Below are 21,014 nucleotides of genomic sequence, written 5' to 3'. Positions count from 1 at the left end.
TACTGAGTAAAGGGTCTGAATACTTATGTAAATGTAATATTTCAGTTTTTTATTTTTAATACATTTGCAAAAATTTCTTACAACCTTTTTTTATTTGTCATTATGCGGTATTATGTGTAGATTGATGAGGGGATTTTTTTTGTTGTCCATTTTAGAATAAGGCTGTAACGTAACAAAATGTGGAAAAAGTCAAGGGATCTGAATTATTTCCGAATGCAGTGTTTTTGAAGAAATGTCACCTTACAGTTTAAAATACATCTGACAGCAAAACAAGTAAACGTGTCAATATTCAATTTACTTGTACAGTAAAAGGCCAAACAATCACACAACAATTGAAAATTCCACTGAAATGAAAAGCAAAGGATTTAACTTAACAACAGAAGGAGAAAAGGCATTGACATACAGACAAACCCATACTGCCTCCCAAATGGTACTCACTTCCCTACGTAGTGGACTACCTTTGACCAGAGCCCTATGGGGCCTGGTCAAAAATAGTGCACTGTATAGGAAATAGGATGCCATTTGGAATGTACGCCCAGTCTTTTAGTCCCCTGGTCCTCTTCTCTTCCATTATCACCAGCCAGGAGACTAGTGTCAACGGACAGAAAGCTGCTGATAAACCTCACACAATTCTGCAAACCAGCTGCAGGAGGAATGTCTGTGTCTATTCCCTATAGTGCACTATGGGGAATAGGAAGCCATTTGGGATGCAGTCTGTCTGTACATACAAAACCACCGTAGACATCTGTTTCTACAGAATGATTCGCTACACTCACCGTCGACTTCCACAATGTGAAACACTAACAGCCAATTAAAACTAAAACAGTAACATGCATGTAGCTACAGCTACTCAGCCACCTAGCCTATGTGTGCGTGAAGCAGACCTGGGTTCAAATAGTATTCAAAATAATAATATTACTTTGGCTAGGCTTGATTGAGCTTGCCTGGTGCTATTAACCAATAGACTAATCGCAAAACTGCAAACACCGCCCATATGGCGCTCCTGGCAGGCTAAAGCAAATACTAAAAGTTTATGAAAGATTTCTAATACTATTTGAACACAGGTCTGGAAGTATGGGTCCCATCAGTTAGCGGGGAGAAAACTATCCATCTATGTAGCATGTGCAAAAGCCATAGCCATAATCTCTCAATCTCAATACAAATAAAATAATATATTAAATTAACATGAAAGAACATCCCTTCTTTGTGGTAAATTATATAGAAAATACAAGACCAAAACCTTGGAATGCCCTGCTAGTATCCTGCTATCCACACACACAGAGCAAGTCATTCATTTAGCTACCTTCTCTACAGCTCAGTTCAAAAGCAGCTACTGTTATTAACCCATGGCTAGCTTGACAGAAAAAAAAAACATTTCAATTGGCAAACTGTTCAAGGACTCAAGCTTGGCCACTCTACAACCAGATTTGGTTTAAAAAGCATGACTTGGTTTGGGGTGACAAGGTGACAAACGTGCGTAACAAACAACTTTTATACCATGTAGTACTCATAAAACAAGGGTTTTCTTTTGTTAAATATCCCTGTAAAGAGTTAAAAGGTAGTACCTGTTTTTGTCTTCATTCAATCGTTTTTTCTACAATTACACACATAAATGTGTATTTCTTTCTACAACCTGGAGTGTAACATGTTATCATTTAAATATATATATATATATATATATATATATATAAAGGGTCTTATACATTACTCTGTTGTAGACTAGTACAGTCCCCAATAAATATCCTCACAACAATCACTTCATAATCGTATCTGTATGTCCACTTTGTCTGTTGAGCAGAGTTCAGAGTTACAGTAAAATGTCTATGAAAAGTTTTGTATGAAAACCTTTTCTTCGATCAAACTGATAGACTTGTCCGTCAGCATCGCCTCGCTGTTCACAAACCTGTACCCAAACAGTTTCATCGTGGGTCCACAAACTCTCTGCACCACCTGGGCTAGTTTGTACGATATGCTGAACCTCCATTTCTCTACTTGCTCGGAGGAGTTCTTCTGTGTTGAATACACTCCGCTTGTCTCATTGGAAGCCTGGGTGTTCTTTAGTACCCAGTCTTTCACCTGAGGAGTGAACGGAATCCCGGTGAACTTGTACATCTCCGCTGCCTTCCTCATAGGGAATCTAGCGATATCCTCGTACCGCACTAGCATGTACCTCCGCCTCAGCCACGACGGCTGCCTCAGGCCCACCTCCGCAGACATCCTGATGTTGTCGCAGTTCCCTTTCAGCTTCCTCACCTCGTCGTCGTCAATGGGCACGTCCCCGTCCACGGCCCACTTCTTCCAGTTGTTGTACTTTGCAGAGAAGGCCACCATGCGCGAGGCCAGAACCGCCCTGGGGTCCCTCACCAGCTGGATGAACTTGATATCCAGACGAGGGTCCTCAGCGAGGGGTCTCAGGGTCTCCAGCTGACGCACCCGGACGGATTTAATGGCCCTGTGCTCCTTCTGCTGGCATGACTCGGACGCCATGGTCAGGTTGAGGGGACCACACTTCCTGGTCCGGCAGTGGTAGCGCTCAAATACTTTCTTAACAAACGGGCTGCAGACGGACTCCTCACAGAGAGAGCTGCTAGATTCTCTCCTGAACAGGGCTGAGGTGACGTGGTCTACAGGAAGTGGGTCAATAAAGCTCTCCAGAGGGGTGAAGTCGCACAGGAAGAGCCCCTGGAGGACTTCTCGGTAGGCCCGGGCGGCGGCCGTGGCATTGGTCCCGCCGGTCTCTAACGTCAGCGATCTCTCGACGTGCCACAGCGGCTCAAACAGGTAGAACATGTTGTCGCCCTGCTGGTTGAAGAACTCGCCCACGAAGGAGGAGCCTGTCCGCGTGGTGGCCAATAGGAGGATGTGCTTTCTGTTTCCTGCTGATCCTATGACCTCTGACCTACAATACAGTACAAATTACAAAAATGTATTGTCCAATGTCAATCGGATCGGATACATTTTTTAAAACGTTATTCCCAACCCCTTGGACACCACACATATAAATACAGATCAGGATTGGGGACACCATTATGCTAGCTTAAGGAACATCTTTGCTGAGACAAAACAGGATATGTTACACACAGCATTATAGGTAATGTAGTATTAATCAATCAATCACATTTATTTGATGAAGCCCTTTTTACGTCAGCAGTTGTCACAAAGTGCTTTACAGATACCCAGCCTAAAACCCCAAAAAGCAAGCAATGGAGAGGCAGAAGCACAGTGTCTAGGAAAAACACCCTAGATGGCAAGAACCTAGGAAGAAACTTAGAGAGGAACCAGGCTCTGAGGGGTATCCAGTCCTATCCTGGCTCTACAGGGTAGAGAGGAACCAGGCTCTGAGGGGTGGCCAGTCCTCTCCTGGCTGTACAGGGTAGAGAGGAACCAGGCTCTGAGGGGTGGCCAGTCCTATCCTGGCTGTACAGGGTAGAGAGGAACCAGGCTCTGAGGGGTGGTCAGTCCTATCCTGGCTATGCAGGGTAGAGAGGAACCAGGCTCTGAGGGGTGGCCAGTCCCCTCCTGGCTGTACTGGGTAGAGAGGAAACAGGTTCTGAGGGGTGGCCAGTCCTCTCCTGGCTGTACTGGGTAGAGAGGAACCAGGCTCTGAGGGGTGGCCAGTCCCCTCCTGGCTGTACTGGGTAGAGAGGAAACAGGTTCTGAGGGGTGGCCAGTCCTCTCCTGGCTGTACTGGGTAGAGAGGAACCAGGCTCTGAGGGGTGGCCAGTCCTCTACTGGCTATGCAGGGTAGAGAGGAACCAGGCTCTGAGGGGTGGCCAGTCCTATCCTTGCTGTACATGGTAGAGAGGAAACAGGTTCTGAGGGGTGGCCAGTCCTCTCCTGGCTGTACTGGGTAGAGAGGAACCAGGCTCTGAGGGGTGGCCAGTCCTCTCCTGGTTGTACTGGGTAGAGAGGAACCAGGCTCTGAAGGGGTGGCCAGTCCTCTCCTGGTTGTACAGGGTAGAGAGGAACCAGGCTCTGAGGCGTGGCCAGTCCTCTCCTGGCTGTACTGGGTAGAGAGGAACCAGGCTCTGAGGGGTGGCCAGTCCTCTCCTGGCTGTACTGGGTAGAGAGGAACCAGGCTCTGAGGGGTGGCCAGTCCTCTCCTAGTTGTACTGGGTAGAGAGGAACCAGGCTCTGAGGGGTGGCCAGTCCTCTCCTGGCTGTACAGGGTAGAGAGGAACCAGGCTCTGAAGGGTGGCCAGTCCTCTCCTGGCTGTACTGGGTAGAGAGGAACCAGGTTCTGAGGGGTGGCCAGTCTCCTCCTGGCTGTACTGGGTAGAGAGGAACCAGGCTCTGAGGGGTGGCCAGTCCTCTCCTGGCTGTACTGGGTAGAGAGGAACCAGGCTCTGAGGCGTGGCCAGTCCTCTCCTGGCTGTACTGGGTAGAGATTTAAGAGTGCATGTGACCATTAAGGCCAGACTGTTTGTCTTAATGTATGATAAATAGTATATGATGCTACACACACAGACCTCTGCTCGGTGTAGTTCTCCAGACGTCTCTTCATGAGGGTGAAAGCAGGGTCCAGCTTGCTCAGCGTAGTGAAGGAGGAGCCATTGAACTTCAGGAGACCCAGGGCTGAGGCTGGGGCAGAGTTACTGGGCTGGAGGGGTGTCTGGGGGGTCTGCTTTGGGGTGAGCTTGTCTGAGACCCTAAAAGACAGTGTTAAACAATGTATTTATATTTTTTTATGTTTTATAGTTTAGAAGACCATCTTATCCTCAGACAGTGAATTCAATCAAAGTAAGTAAACAACCAATGCAATTGAAGCCTTGACAGCATGACTACTTCATCCAATCAGACAAATTGGGAAAAAAACAGCATGTGAGTAGCTGAAACAAAGGTCCCAAACACACAGCTCTGAATAAAGGTGAGTCTGTTCCAATCTGAGGGAGATCAGTACAACAGGCAGGCTTAACACACACTCTCTCTCTCTCTCTCTCTCTCTCTCTCTCTCTCTCTCTCTCTCTCTCTCTCTCTCTCTCTCTCTCTCTCTCTCTCTCTCTCTCTCTCTCTCTCTCTCTCTGTTGATCATGGAGATGGGCTTAGGTTTACCGTGAGATAATATTGTTTTCCTTCTCAATGATGACCAGTGCCACAATGAAGACAAGGGAGATAGAGTACTTCAACCTCATTCTGTGATGTAGCTGTGCTGGGATATGCTGCTGTCACGGACTGTCTTCTTAATAGGTTCTGCCAATCCTCTTCTCCAGACTCCAGCTGCCTGTTCAAAGAGTCCTCCACTTGTTCGTTGTTGTATTTCCCATCGTAAACACGGCTGTTTCATTCTGCAAAATGAAATGAGCATTAATAAACTGTCAGTCACACTTTTCAACGCTATAGTACTGTAAACAAGAACACAAACCTTAAATGACTTAAATTGTTATAGTAAAGATGACTTAAATTGTTATAGTAAAGTTGTGTTAGATTAAATCTAATCTGTTGATAACCAGTCAAATGGAGGAGAAAGTATCACAGGTTCTTCATATATAGCTTGATGTAAATGTATCAGTGCCTTGTCGCTTAGTCAGCATGTTGTAGCCTATAATAATAATAAGCCATTTAGCAGACGCTTTTATCCAAAGCGACTTACAGTCATGCGTGCATACATTTTTGTGTATGGGTGGCCCCGGGGATCAAACCCACTACCCTGGCGTTACAAGCGCCGTGCTCTACCAGCTGAGCTACAGAGGACCACTAAGCCTGTGTAGCCTTAGTCAGCATGTTGTAGCCTTAGTCAGCATGTTGTAGCCTTAGTCAGCATGTTGTAGCCGTAGTCAGCATGTTGTAGCCTGTGTAGCCTTAGTCAGCATGTTGTAGCCTTAGTCAGCATGTTGTAGCCTTAGTCAGCATGTTGTAGCCTTAGTCAGCATGTTGTAGCCTTAGTCAGCATGTTGTAGCCGTAGTCAGCATGTTGTAGCCTGTGTAGCCTTAGTCAGCATGTTGTAGCCTTAGTCAGCATGTTGTAGCCTTAGTCAGCATGTTGTAGCCTTAGTCAGCATGTTGTAGCCTTAGTCAGCATGTTGTAGCCTGTGCCTTAGTCAGCATGTTGTAGCCTTAGTCAGCATGTTGTAGCCTTAGTCAGCATGTTGTAGCCTTAGTCAGCATGTTGTAGCCTTAGTCAGCATGTTGTAGCCTTAGTCAGCATGTTGTAGCCTTAGTCAGCATGTTGTAGCCTTAGTCAGCATGTTGTAGCCTGTGTCTCCCGAGTGGCGCAGTGGTCTAAGGCACTGTGTCACTAGAGATCCTGGTTCGAAAGCCGGCCGCGACTGGGAGAACAATGGGGCGGCGCACAATTGGCCCAGTGTTATCCAGGGTAGGGGAGGGACTGGCCGGCAGGGATGTAGCTCAGTTGGTAAAGCATGGCGTTTGCAACGCCAGGGTTGTGGGTTCGATTCCCACGGGGGGCCAGTATGATAAAATAATGTATGCACTCACTAACTGTCAGTCGCTCTGGATAAGAGCGTATGTAAAATGTATCCTTAGTCAGCATGTTGTAGCCTTAGTCATAGCCTGTTTGAGGTGGGGTTTTAATAGCTATTCTTTTGTTTGTGTCATGCTAGCTTCCCATCCATTGGTGTAAGACCCCTTTTCCGGGAGAGGATAATATAATTTCATATTTCAGTGGTGTAAGAATAGAAAGCGGCAGAGTGGTTTTACCCGGGGAATTTAATCTGCTACTTCCCTTGGGTCGGTCTGTGTTATCTTTAGGGCTACAGGGGGATTTCAAGAACATGCTTACAGTGGGCCACCCACCATGCTAGTGTTGAAAGCTGGTGACCCCCCAGAGATAAAACAATGTTCGCTCAGACTGAGTCTCTCTCTGTCTCTCTGTCTTGCATCTATTGGCGATAATAGCATAAAAATGTGTTTGTAACATGACCCATACACAGCGGAACAAAATATCTTGGCTTTGAATGCAACCAACGCTGCCAAACACAAAAGTATGTGCTCGTCGAACATCTCATTTCAAAATCATGGGTGTTAATATGGAGTTGGTCCCCCCTTTGCTGCTATAACAGCCTCCACTCTTCTGGGAAGGCTTTCCACTAGATGTTGGAACATTGCTGTGGGGGACTTACTTCCATTCAGCCACAAGAGTATTAGTGAGGTTGGACACTGATGTTGGGCAATTAGGCCCACAGTCGGCCTTCCAATTCATCCTAAAGGTGTTCAATAGGGTTGAGGTCAGGGCTCTGTGCAGGCCAGTCATGTTCTTCCACACCCATCTCAACAAACCATTTCTGTATGGACCTCACTTTGTGCATGGGGGCATTGTCATGCTGAAACAGGAAAGGGCCTTCCCCAAACTGTTGCCACAAAATTGGAAGCACAGAATCGTCTAGAATGTAATTGTATGCTGTAGCGTTAGGATTTCCTTTCACTGGAACTAAGGGGCCTAGCCCGAACCATGAAAAACAGCCCCAGACCATTATTCCTCCTCCATCAACCTTTACAGTTGGCACTATGCATTGGGGCTAGGCGCTTCAGCACTCGGCGGTCCCGTTCTGTGAGCTTGTGTGCCTACCACTTCGCGGCTGAGCCGTTGTTGCTCCTAAACGTTTCCACTTCACAATAACAGCACTTACAGTTGACCGGGGGAAGCTCTAGCAGGGCAGAAATTTGACGGACTGACTTGTTGGTAAGGTGGCATCCTATGACGGTGCCACGTTGAAAGTCACTGAGCTCTTCAGTATGGGCCATTCTACTGGCTGTGTGCTCGATTTTATACACCTGTCAGCAACGAGTGTGGCTGAAATAGCCAAATCCACTCATTTGAAGAGGCGTCCACATACTGCTGGTCAAGTAGTCTATGTCACCAAGGTACCCAACCCACCTCAGTCTACCAGCGGCTCCTTTATGTCAATACTCAGTGAGGTATTTTCAGAGAAGACTCAAGAGCCACTCAGTGACATGTTCAGCAGGCTACTGGAATAAACCACCGTCTGGTGAAGACATACTGTAGCCTGGTCCCAGATCTGTTGGTGCTGTCTTACCACCTCCTAGTTGTTCATTCAATGACAATGAAAATAGGAGTTCACAAGTTAGCACAAACAGATCTGGGACCAGGGAGGTAGGAGCGTTGGGCCAGTAACTGAAAGGTTGGCTGGATCGAATCCCAGAGCTGTCAAGGTTAAAAAAAAAGCTGTCGTTCTGAGCAAGGCAGTTAACCCACTATTCCCTGGGCTCTGATGATGTCGATTAAGGCAGCCCCCCTGCAGCTCTCTGTTTCAGAGAGGTTGGGTTAAATGCGGAAGACACATTTCAGTTGTATAACTGACTAGGTATCCCATATTCATGGGTTGCATGTTTCGTTACAATAATGTTTTGGACTGATGCCCGACTGAGCATTCTACTCAATGCATCGTCAATGAGCGTTGATAAAGATTTCATCAAAAGTGCATTACAGTGGCTTGGAAATACAATAATGACATTCAAAAGGAGGCAAATAATTAGTAGAAAACCTTTTGTCATCATTTTGATGTCGCCAGATTGACTTTAAATGCAGTATAACGTTAGCTAGATAGCTAAGATTGAGGGGAAGCCACCGGATTTTAGCTAGCTAACGTTAGCATTGACAGCAATTTTTTAAGGACTTTGCTAGCTAATGACAACACTGCCATCCATCTAAAGTAAATTTGACGACATGATAATGCTGGCAAAGATGTTTCCTACTAAATATTTGATTACTTTAGCATTGTAATTGTATTTCCAGAAACTATAGTGTAATTTAGACTAAATAGTATTTAGCCTCCGTCCAGAAGGACTGGGTTTATCACCACTTTAGGGCACCACTATGGCGCCACCGGCAGAGGGCGGCTTGGGAATGTTCTTAACAATGGCATGACGCAACCGAGTGAAGGAGGTGCAACCTATGAATAGTGAAGAAGGGCTTTCAGTATTCCAACAGAGAGCTCCCAGACTGAGCCCCTAAACAGTGACCTAAAACTGCACTAAAACAGCACAGAGGCAAAAGTAAACAGAAACTGAGGGGGAAAACCTGCTTGTCACAGGGCCATAAATTGTAGCCATTATGAGACTGTGAGAGTGTGAGCAAGCAGGGCTGCAGTAGGATATGAAACCTGGTCTGCGTCCCAAATGTTACCCAATACCCTTCATAGTGCACTACTTTAGATCAGGTCCCATAGGGGGAATAGTGTGCCATTTGGGACGCATCCCTAGCTGTACCTGCTTGCAGAGTAGGTAGGGTCTATCCATTGAAGACAAAGACGGATTTAATGGGGCCTATTTAGGGATATCCTGCCCATTCTGCTGAAGGATTACTATAATGTTACTTTTGGGATAATGTCAGCTTGGCTTTAATCCCTGACTAATGCTCCAGGATGAAAGGGGCATTCTGGGATTCTAAGTAAACAAAAGCGGTCAACCCGCCACTCATTTTTTGTAAACAACTGAAGGGTGTGGGCTGGAGAAATGTAACCACTCTTAAATGAAGTTATATTCTTCAAATATCAATGGCTATATATAATTCATCAAACAATCCAAAAATGGATGTACCAATCCCAGATTGCCACTTTTAAACTCAGGGAAGTTTCACTGCCTGCCAGTAGAAAGGGTACCTTACATGACGAGAGACTGTGGCCATTCACCCACAGTAACAAGTACTACATTGATTGAGGTGATGATTGAGGTGAAAATGTACATCACTATTGAACCGGTTTGATATAATGACCCATTCAATGAGAAGAGACAGGTTAACCGTTGCTTATTGTGTCTGCCACCACAAAACCAGCTGTAGACCAACAACACTATGGTATCTTTCTATTCAAATGTCCATCTACTATCGAGTCAGGAAAAGTGTATAAACATGAAGCAGAACTTGTAAACCATCTGTTTTAACCGTGTATATATATAGCTGGTGTTAATACATTTTTCAAAAGGCACATCTGTGTCTGTGACAAGGTCAGTTCATTAGGACCCTCTAATGGTATCTACAGTAGCCTGTGATCATTAATACTGCATCCCAAGTGGCACCCTATTCGTTACCTAGTGCACTACTTTTGACCAGAGCCCTAAAGGCGCTGCCCTGGTCAAAAGATGTGCACTATATATGGAATAAGGTGCCATTTGAGCCACATGATGTGGAAAACGTCTGCCGGCTCCTGAGTGGCGCAGCGGTCTAAGGCACTGCATTTCAGTGTTTGAGGCGTCACTACAGACCCCCTGGTTCGATTCCAGGCTGTGTCACAATCCGGCCGTGATTGGGAGTCCCATAGGGCGGTGCACAATTGGCCCAGCGTCGTCTGGGTTTGGCCGGGGTACACCGTCATTGTAAATAAGAGTTTGTTCTTAACTGACTTGCCTAGTTAAATAATTAAAAACAATGAGGTCCCTCTAACAGTGGCAACAGTAAAAGGATGTGATCATTAAAGATCCTGAGACCATTAAAGATCCAATGCCCGGCTCAGAGATCAAACCGCTCCCTATATACGGCACTACTTTTGACCAGAACCTCTTAGGTACGGGATTACAATGATGACAGAACTACGCCAGTTTGTATTTTGAATTTTGTGGTTGCACGTTGAGATTCGTGGTTGCAAGTACGATTCACAAATGTGTAATTTAATTTTGCAAGCATGTATCATGATGTGTGAAAGATTAAACAGCGGTCGCAAACTTGTAACTTTACATTTTCAGAATTATTACAAATCCATTTACATAAATGAATGTTCTGCTGTGAATCAAAAATACACTTGCAGATTTTGAAACTGCGCGCGCTCTGAGTTCTCTCAATGTTGTCACGTTACCAAGAGATTCATAAGCTTGTAGAAAGTGCCTCTGCTGTAGCCAGTCCAAAAGACTGCAAATCTAAACTCCCAAAATGACTAGACAGCTTCTGTGAAATTCTCTCAAAAAGTGAATGAGTTCTAGGACTTACAGTAAAAGTTTTGAATTGGAACTAGACCAAGCACTCACTGTTGACGTGGACTAGTCAGTAATCACAGTACACTGAGACTGTGTTTTCCCCAGAGAGGAAATCTCCCTCTGAACATCTCCGTCTTACACCGCATGCCACAGACACAAAGGTCTCTCACAGAGTTCAGACTGTAAAAAACCTTCTGGCCTGAGATCACAGCACTATAGCTCCCAGGGTTGCATGGTTGACGTTTATTGTCATGAGTCTTGCCCTGGAGGCAGAACTGAGTGGGTTCCGCTAGATGGGCCAGCTGCAAAGTCAAAATTGTCGATATTGTACATTTAAGGTTAGGGTTAGGAATTAGGGTTAGCAGTGTGGTTAAGGTTAGGGTTGGGTTTAAAATCAGATTTTCTGTCTTTCTGGCTGTGCCAGCTAGTGACCACTGCAGAGCTGCCTCCACTACATGAGTCATCTCAAGAAATGCCAACCTGCCTCAGGTCACTCACACGTCAGCTGGTCAGAGACTGACACCGCTCCACCCTGCCGGCCTGTTTGGATCCCTGCCATGCCAAGACCTGAGGTGTAACATTTTTACTCATTGGAAAACCATTGTACTCTCCCAAAGGGTTTTCTTTGTCGGTGCGTAAAAATCAGTTAGTCACAAGAAATACAGTACGTCCGCACAGCGAGGGCCCCGTGTCCCTTACACATCAATTGGTCAGTGACTAAAGATCCCAACCCAGTCCTTTTTTTTTTATTCACTCTGTGGCTCTTTCACAATTCATCCTGTCTCAATTCCCTGCGGCCTTTCTCCTCAAAATACATTGGAGGATTAGGTCATAGGGGATGGACCTTGGATCTTTTCCTCCAATGCTGTTTCAGAAGGAAGCGAAGAAAGGGGACGCTAGGAATCATGGAAAGACTAATTGAGGAGGACATTTGAGTGCATGCATGAGCGGTGCTCATCATCATATAGCCACAGACCACAGACAATGGGAGAAATGCCAGGGGAAATGAGAAGGGAAATATATTGAGAGCTTCATGACGATTGCTTAACAATTGCTCATAGCTGGATGAAGATTGCTTCATTTGTTATTTGTCATACTGGTGATTTTTGGCATAGTTCAATAACACCATGTAACTATGTTGGGTCCAATGGTTGTTGTCTAACATGCTGTATTTTTACCTTCAGTGAAATCTGTACTACACTACATATACAGCAGTCCCATAGCATGAGCTATACGGAACGGATCACTGTGAAAACCATCAAAAAGAACATCCACGAAAAATAGTATTTTCTTTCAAATGGATTCGTGATTTATAATGTAAGCCAGTACACACCAATTATCTGAGCTTATTATCCCATAGAAGCGTGGTGTCAGAAAGAGCTCATCTTTATAGAGCTGCCATCGAAACATTCACAACCCACTGAGGCGTATGACACATTTGATGATCAGCTCATGAAGGAACCACCATCTCCCCATTTATCATCACGTTACAAATGCTTTTAATGGATGCCTCCTTCTTAAGGCTCAAATATGATCGTTTTTTTTTCATGAAAGGGGACTGAAGATAGAAGAGCCAGTGTGACAATCACATTTGTATCCATTTCTCTGTGTGAAATTTCAATTAATGAAGTCAGTGAAGCTTGAACAACATATGGTTTTATTTTCACCTGATCTGGCGGTGCAAAGCAGTGTATCAAGTGAAATCTTGAATAATTTCAGAATAGAAGCGATCTGCAGTTGTTGTTTTTTTACTCTACCTTGACAAAGTAATTAACATTGCAGGTATATTAGGCTATCACAGGCACCACAGACGTACAGCAACATGACATCAACTCAGGTGATTTTGCCTTACCCCTATCAACAGACGTTTAGCTTGACATACTGTAATACTGTAAATCCACAGGGCTATTTAAAGCGTGATACTCTAGTCTACATGATAAAGTAGAGGCTGTGCCCCATTGTGGAGTCTGGGGGATCGTGCCCCCATGGCAGGTTGGCTCATATTTACAGAGAGCAGTTCAGTGGTTCCTCTGTAATGGATGTAGCCTGGACTCAGATCTCTTTGTGCTGTCTTGCCAAACCCTGTGGCCATTGGCAAGAAAGTACAAACAGATCTGGGACCAGGCTAAGATCAAGATGACTTTATTGGTCAATAGCACACAAGGTCCAACTGAAATGTTACTTCCGCTTTTAACCCAACCCCTCCGAAAGACACACATACAGTGCATTCGCAAAGTATTCAGACCCCTTGACTTTTTCCAAATGTTGTTACATTACAGCCTTATTCTAAAATAGATTAAATATATTTGTTTTCCTCATCAATCTACACACAATACCCCATAATGACAAAGCAAAAACAGGTTTTTAGAAATTTTTGCAAATGTATAAAAAAACAAAAAAAAAAACAGGAACAACTTATTTACATAAGTATTCAGACCCTTTGCTATGAGACTCGAAATTGAGCTCAGGTGCATCCTGTTTCCATTGATCATCCTTGAGATGTTTCCACAACTTGATTGGAGTCCACCTGTGGTCAATTCTATTGATTGGACATGATTTGGAAAGGCACACACCTGTCTATATAAGGTCCCACAGTTGACAGTGCATGTCAGAGCAAAAACCAAGCCATAAGGTCGAAGGAATTCAAATCAAATCAAATCAAAAACCTAGCCATGAGGTCGAAGGAATTCAATTAAAATCAAATCAAAAACCTAGCCATGAGGTCGAAGGAATTCAAATCAAATCAAATCAAAAACCTAGCCATGAGGTCGAAGGAATTCAAATCAAATCAAATCAAAAACCTAGCCATGAGGTCGAAGGAATTCAATTCAAATCAAATCAAATGTTATTTGTCACCTGCGCCGAATACAACCGGTGTAGACCTTACAGTGAAACGCTTTCTTACAAGCTCTTAACCAACAATGCAGCTTTAAGAAAAATAAGTGATAAGTAAAAAATTAAATTTAAAAATAATTAAAAAGCAGCAGTAAAATAAAATAACAGTAGGGAGGCTATATACAGGGGGTACCGGTACAGAGTCAATGTGCGGGGGCACAGGTTAGTCATGGTAATTAAGGTAATATGTACATGTGGATAGAGTGTATGCGTTGTCCGTAGAGCTCAGAGACAGGATTGCGTCGAGGCACAGATCTGGGGAAGGGTACCAGAAAATGTCTGCAGCATTGAAGGTCCCCAAGAACACAGTGGCCTCCATCATTCTTAAATGGAAGAAGTTTGGAACCACCAAGACTCTTCCTAGAGCTGGCAGCCCGGACAAACTGAGCAATCGGGGGCTGTATTGGATCCTGACAAGCTGGCACATTGACAGAGGGCAGCGCTGGCATCATATCACTGTGGCTTGTTTGATACCCTAGAAGCCCTCATCCATTGGTGGTGCTTCCAGCTCATGCAGGTATACCCAGCCATTAAAAAGATGGCGTTTGGTCTTTAGAAATGAATAGCCACAAGCTATCAGGTGATATACAGCACAAACCTTGTCTAGTCATCCGCACTGGATACAATACATCATTTATACAGCAGGAAGTCCTCATACAGTAATGAGTTAATAGGCTAGTAATAAAGTAGTAATACATCATCAATAAAGTCATCAATAGAGCATGCCATGTTATTTATTCTCAAATAATGAAAAGTAGCAAACACTTTTTTTAAATAATGAAAATAATAAAGCAACAACTTTTTTTATTTTATGAAAACATTTATAAAAACGAACTTGGTTTAAAACTGAGCATTCCTTACCATTTTATTTTGAAGCTCTCAAGCAACCAGTCGCCTAATCGACAGTTGTGCGCTCGATGGGTTCCCTCATGGTCTAACCCTCCAAAAGCACGCTGCCTTATTCATGAACAAAAGGCACCTTGTGTGGGAAAACTTCATAACCCACTCCATGTCCGTTAGGCTATTTCTAATATCCCCAAGATGATTCCATAGACGAAGGTAGGCTACTAAAATACGCAAGCAAAAGTTGACATTTTAGAAAGAAAAGTTTAGAAATAAAAGAAGTATCTCAAACTGTCCACACGAAATATAAAGAAAATAAACTCAGATCAATAATGAGAAGAAATTAACTGGGGGAAGATATGTGTAACAAAAAAACAAAACATTAACGGTTGGAAAATAATAATTTTACACCTCTAATCCCAACGAAAGGGCAGGAACTCCAACCGTGACCGAGTGTGCCGCTCTACCTCTAAAAATGGACACAGCAGTCACATGTGGAGAGGTTGGCCCCTCACCCGTCGTGGTTTTGGCATAGCCGAATATAGAGGGCCACTCTTTCTCTGTCTCGCTCGCACTCGCCTCCCTCACTCCATCTTTCCCTCTCTCAATTCATTTCAGAGTGCTCTCTCTTTCTCTCTTTCTATATCAACGTAATGGCCCATTTAAAACAAAATTGATCTCCAAAGCCTCATAAGCATGTTGAAACTGAAAGATATGCTATCCTCAAAAGTTGAGTTGCAAACGTTGCAGCACTTTTTGGTGGATGAAGATGTGCCGCCACCTGTTGGAATTCATTTTACACGTCTTTAGAATCTCTAGAAATAAAAAACAACCTAAGAACTACAAGTCACATAATTTCACTGAAATTCGTCCCCTAATGATGATGACATCGGTCAGAACTTTCACGAAATTGCGTCATACTACGTCAGTGAAGTGCGCACTTATCTCAAGGAAGGTGAACAGAAGTCTAGCTACACGCTTGGTATGTAGAATATAGAGTTTTGACTTATCTTTAAAACATTGTAAATAGGAGAACTGTGTTTTATTGTTGACATGATCTATCAATATCTAAATTTGTAGCAACGCTTTTAAGGAGGAAACGATGTTAACTTGTCAGCTCGATGTGATTCACAACAGCGACTAACTAGCAATCAAGCTGCTTTCTAACGTACGCAATGGTTACAAAACAAGGAACATTCTCTGACAAATTCAGCAAAATTCAATCAAATAAACGTTTTTATGACTATAAAAGATAGCTGTGGTACTTTTGTGTTCATGATCCTCGTTATTTCATTTAACTTTTCTCAGCTTTGGGATTCTGCAGTTAGCTAACGTTAGCTAACATACTGTGTTATGAAAACCAGAATGATCAGCTAACTTAGTAAGCTAGTTATGTTTTTCACTCGTCTTTGTATAGTGAACAAAAATATAAACGCAACAGTTAAAACGATTTTACTGAGTTACAGTTCATATAAGGAAATCAGTCAATTGAAATACATTCATTAGGCCATAACCTATGGATTTCACGTCACTTGCAGGGGCACAGCCATGGGTGGGCATAGGACCAGCCAATCAAAACTATTTTTTCCTCACAAAAGGGCTTTATTACAGACTGAACTACTCCTCAGTTTCATCAGCTGTCCGGGTGGCTGGTCGCAGACGTACTGCCAAATTCTGTAAAACGATGTGGGATCTTTTATTTCAGCTCATGAAACATGGGACCAACACTTTACATGTTGTGTTTATATTTTTGTTCAGTATAGAAAGCGAGTTAGTTGCCTGACAATGACTGTGATAGCAAAGCTTTTTTATAACTAACCCAAGATGGACCAGAGCCTTTCGTTTCCAATGGGAGCAAATGAATCATCGTTTTGGAAACGAACTGTATGGAGATCAACTGTTTCATAGATGAGAAAATTAACAGAATGTCGGCCATAATCCATCTCGCTCCATCTTCTCCCACTTCCGGCCAATGCACAAAGAAAAATAACCTGAGTATGTCTACCTCTGCTAAGCCTCCCAGTAAAGCAAGACAAATAATCAAGCATCACAGAAAAGTGTTAGAAATAGCCCACGTTAACATATGTAGCTTAAGAAACAAGGTTCATGAAATCAATAATTTGCTAGTAACAGATGATGTTCATATTCTGACAATCTCTGGAACTCACTTAGATAATACCTTTGATGATACAGTGGTAGCAATACAAGGTTATAACATTATCAATCAACCTACCAGGGTAGTTGGTCCTCTGTAGCTCAGCTGGTAGAGCGCGGCGCTTGTAACGCCAAGGTAGTGGGTTCGATCCCCGGGACCACCCATACACAAAAATGTATGCACGCATGACTGTAAGTCGCTTTGGATAAAAGCGTCTGCTAAATGGCATATTATTATTATTATTATTATTATTAGTTACAAACAGTACAGGAAGGAAATCATCAACATGTAACGTTAGCTAACGTTAGCTGCTTTTAGCCACACGGTTGTATTTACATAGACAAGCGTTGCTCCTTATTGTATTGGGTTGCACAAAAACAGTCAGCGGGAAGCCAGATATTAAATACAATTCAATCAACTTACTGTGCCGATGGGCAGGACAGTTGGTCATTATGATGGGGAATTTGAGACAAAATATCTAAAGGAACGTATTATTAAAGACTGTTGTCGACCCATTTCCTCTCTGCTTACCTCATGTCAAAATAAAAGTCCTGCACGTACGCCATATGTGCACAAAAAATGAATAACTTGGAGGCGACTTAAAGCACATGCAAGCGAGTTAGCTAGCTAGAACATGAGCATGAATGCCATATCATATTTTATTAGTAATGAACACATGGATACTACATATTACCACATGTATTCTAGATGTCATTGTTGTGGTTGCTGACTGTCTGATCTTTTGAACTGTTTTCAGATTGTAATTCCAGAGCTTTATCATGACCATGTTGGTGAGGCTAGCATGCCTGCGCAGTCTCCCTGTGTCCGGGCTGCGTCCTATGTTGACCCAGGGCTCTCCAGCCCTGAGGAGCTCCACCCTGAAGAGCTGCCCACCCCTCCTCAAGGCCCACCAGGTAACACATTAGGGATGGGCTTTTCACTTTGTTTGACTGTTCCAGCACTCACATCATTTTTACTCCAGTACTCAAATAAAAAAAATACACTTTTAGAACACAAGGCCCGCACTGGAAAAAATATACATTTATCTACATGCCAACGGTGCGCAAAAATGTATAATTTAACATAACCATTACAGATGACAAATCCTAATAGCTAAATTGCCTCATATTTAATCAATAAAAAGACAAGTGCCATTTTAAGATTAATTAATTGAAACCGTAATATCAACTGGTTATATTATATTGTGGAACACAGTCTTCAAAAAGGTAGTAACCTCAGAAGTGGTGCTAGCTTGTAAGAAGCCTGTGGCTGTGCAACGGTGTGGCCTTGTTTTGTTAATTTGGCAGACAAGACGCTCTTATTTCCCGAGGCCTTATCACAGTCAAGACACGCCTATTTTATAGTAAAAAACATGATGTAATATACCAGAATAAAATAGAACAGAATAGTGTGAAGTCGTCACGCATCTGGAACAGTTATTCTCAGTGATCATTTTGAAACTGGGCTCAATTTGGAATGTTTTTTCTCCAGGGTTACAAAACAAAAATTGTTCTTTTTGATATACAGACGTTCAATGTAGTTTATTCTGCTTGTTCTTTGGAATTTTCCAAATGGATTAACAATTCCATATTGAACACTGCATGGGGATGAATTATTTTCACGACATCTGTCTGGCGAGTAGGCCTAGGCTTAATGATTCTGATTAAAATACGCTCTTTGTCTTTATCAAACTAATGTTTTAGTATATTTTCAGTGTGGAACCTGTCTATGTTTAGCAGGGTTATAGCCTAGGCCAGGAGTAGGCAACCCTGTTCCTGGAGTGCCGCAGCTACTGCATGGCTTTGTTCCAACTAGGCGCCACACCTGACCAACTGAGCTCATTGATCAGTTCAGTGTTTGCCTAAATTAACACACACTGCTTTACAGGTCGGTTAAATAAAAAACGTAAGGCCGGGGTGTCGCAAAGTAGGGGTCGTCACTAGTTGCCACAAAGTTATAAACCCCGCCTATTTCTACCAATTTATCTTCTTAAACCTAACCTTTGACCATAACCTTAACCACACTGCTAACCTTATGCCTAACCCTGACCTTAACCTTAACCATACTCCTAACCTTATGCCTAACCCTGACCTTAACCTTAACCACACTCCTAACCTTATGCCTAACCCTGACCTTAACCTTAACCACACTGCTAACCTTATGCCTAACCCTGACCTTAACCTTAACCACACTCCTAACCTTATGCCTAACCCTGACCTTAACCTTAACCACACTCCTAACCTTATGCCTAACCCTGACCTTAACCTTAACCACACTCCTAACCTTATGCCTAACCCTGACCTTAACCTTAACCATACTCCTAACCTTATGCCTAACCCTGACCTTAAATGAGTGTGCACGCGTGTTTAGAGGGAGTGGTCCGAACGCCATTGAGTGAGTGAGACACCGAGGGGAAAGGGAATTTAGGGAGAAGAAACTGAGGGATGCTTGGCTTGGTTTCAATTTTGTTTTGTTTAGACCAAATCGTTTTTACAGTATTTGGAGAGAAAAAAAAGTGATCTCTGGTTAAAGATATCGTTTTGACATCCGTTCGAGTACACAATTACTCTTGCCCATCCCTAACACACACACATACCCCACACACACACGCCCTTGCTTAAGCCTCATCAGGTACAGTCATCCCTGACAGAGATGCTGAATAACACACTTGTCCAGTCAGAGCTCAAAACTGCGACCAAAACACTTGCATTGGACTTGGCAGTGCAACACCGATTGTTTATTGGTCGCTATGGTGCCAGTAATATTTTTTATTTTTTGTGTTCTGTTCACATTAGTTTTTGGTTCACAGTTTGCTTTTCAGCAATGGGTATTCAAAAACATTTGGTCCAAAGTCTTAGGTTGAATCTTGGCGAGGCGCAATTCAATCATCATGCGCTGTTTGAATGAACATTTCTAAAGGCGTTCATAAAAAAAACTTCCCAATGAAATGTTGACTGTAAAGTAGGCCTACCTGGCAGAATGATATCATGATGACTCGTATCAATCGTGGGGCATTGGTTTTCCAAACTCTGCCATCACATGTAGCCTACATTGTACAGTACAAAAACACAGCTAGCCAAATACAACAGTCTCCAATCAAAATGGATTGGTCACATGCTTCGTAAACAACAGGTGTAGACTAACAGTGTAATGCTTACTGACGGGTCCTTCCCAACTATGCAGAATAAAAATATATAAAATGATATAACACAAGGAATAAATACACAAGTAACGATAACTTGGCTATATACACGGGGTACCAGTATCGAGTCGATGTGCAGGGGTACGAAGTAATTGAGGTAGTTATGTACATATAAGTAGGGATAAAGTGACTAGTCAACAGGATAGATAATAAACAGTAACAGCAGCGTATGTGATGAGTCAAAAGAGTTTGTACAAAAAAGGTCAATGTATAGCCATTTGGTTAACTATTTAACTAACTATTTAGCAGTCTTATGGCTTGGGGGTTGATGCTGTTCAGGGTCCTGTTGGTTCCAGACTTGGTGCATCGGTATCGCTTGCCGTGCGGTAGCGGAGAGAATAGTCTATGACTTGGGTGGCTGGAGTCTTTGACCATTTTTAGGGCCTTCCTCTAAAAAACGCCTGGTATAGAGGTCCTGGATGGCAGGGAGCTCGGCCCCAGTGATGTACTGGGCTGTACGCACTACCCTCTGTAGTGTCTTGCGGTCGGATGCCAAGCAGTTGCCGTACCAGGCGGTGATGCAGCCAGTCAAGATTATCTCAATGGTGCAGCTGTATAACTTTTTGAGGATCTGAGGGCCCATGCCAAGTCTTTTCAGCCTCTTGAGGGGAAGAGTCCTTGTCGTGCCCTCTTCATGACTGTTGGTGGACCATGATAGATCCTTAGTGGACACAGAGGAACTTAAAGCTCTCGACCCGCTCCACTACAGCCCCGTCAATGTGAATGTGGGCGTGCTCGGCCCTCCGTTTCCTGTAGTCCACGAACAGCTCCTTTGTCTTGCCGACGTCGAGGGAGAGGTAGTTGTCCTGGAACCACACTGCCACGTCTCTGGCACCACACTGCCAGGCCTCCCTATAGGCTGTCTCGTCGTCGTCGGTTATCAGGCCTATGACCGTCGCGTCGTCAGCAAACGTAATGATGGTGTTGGGAGTTATGTGTGGCCACGCAGTCGTTGGTGAACAGGGAGTACAGGAGGGGACTAAAATGGCAGGAGCCTGTAAAACGGCATCTATCCATTGCAGCGTCATTCTGTCT

General features: G+C 43.7%; 1 protein-coding gene across 1 annotated transcript; it reads right to left on the bottom strand.

The window, feature by feature from the left end:
• Positions 1-274: 274 nt before the first annotated feature.
• On the bottom strand, positions 275-15,326 carry LOC121574024 (carbohydrate sulfotransferase 3). Its single transcript, XM_041886543.2, has 4 exons — positions 14,641-15,326; positions 5,053-5,285; positions 4,470-4,649; positions 275-2,899 (listed from the first exon to the last, which is right to left on the bottom strand). Exons 2-4 carry the CDS (start codon positions 5,130-5,132, stop codon positions 1,822-1,824), a joined length of 1,338 nt encoding a protein of 445 aa, XP_041742477.1. The 5' UTR covers positions 5,133-5,285; positions 14,641-15,326; the 3' UTR covers positions 275-1,821.
• Positions 15,327-21,014: the final 5,688 nt, after the last annotated feature.

Source organism: Coregonus clupeaformis, chromosome 1 (assembly GCF_020615455.1).
Source record: "Coregonus clupeaformis isolate EN_2021a chromosome 1, ASM2061545v1, whole genome shotgun sequence".
Classification (NCBI taxonomy): domain Eukaryota; kingdom Metazoa; phylum Chordata; class Actinopteri; order Salmoniformes; family Salmonidae; genus Coregonus; species Coregonus clupeaformis.
This window is presented reverse-complemented; position numbering and strand designations above follow the sequence as displayed.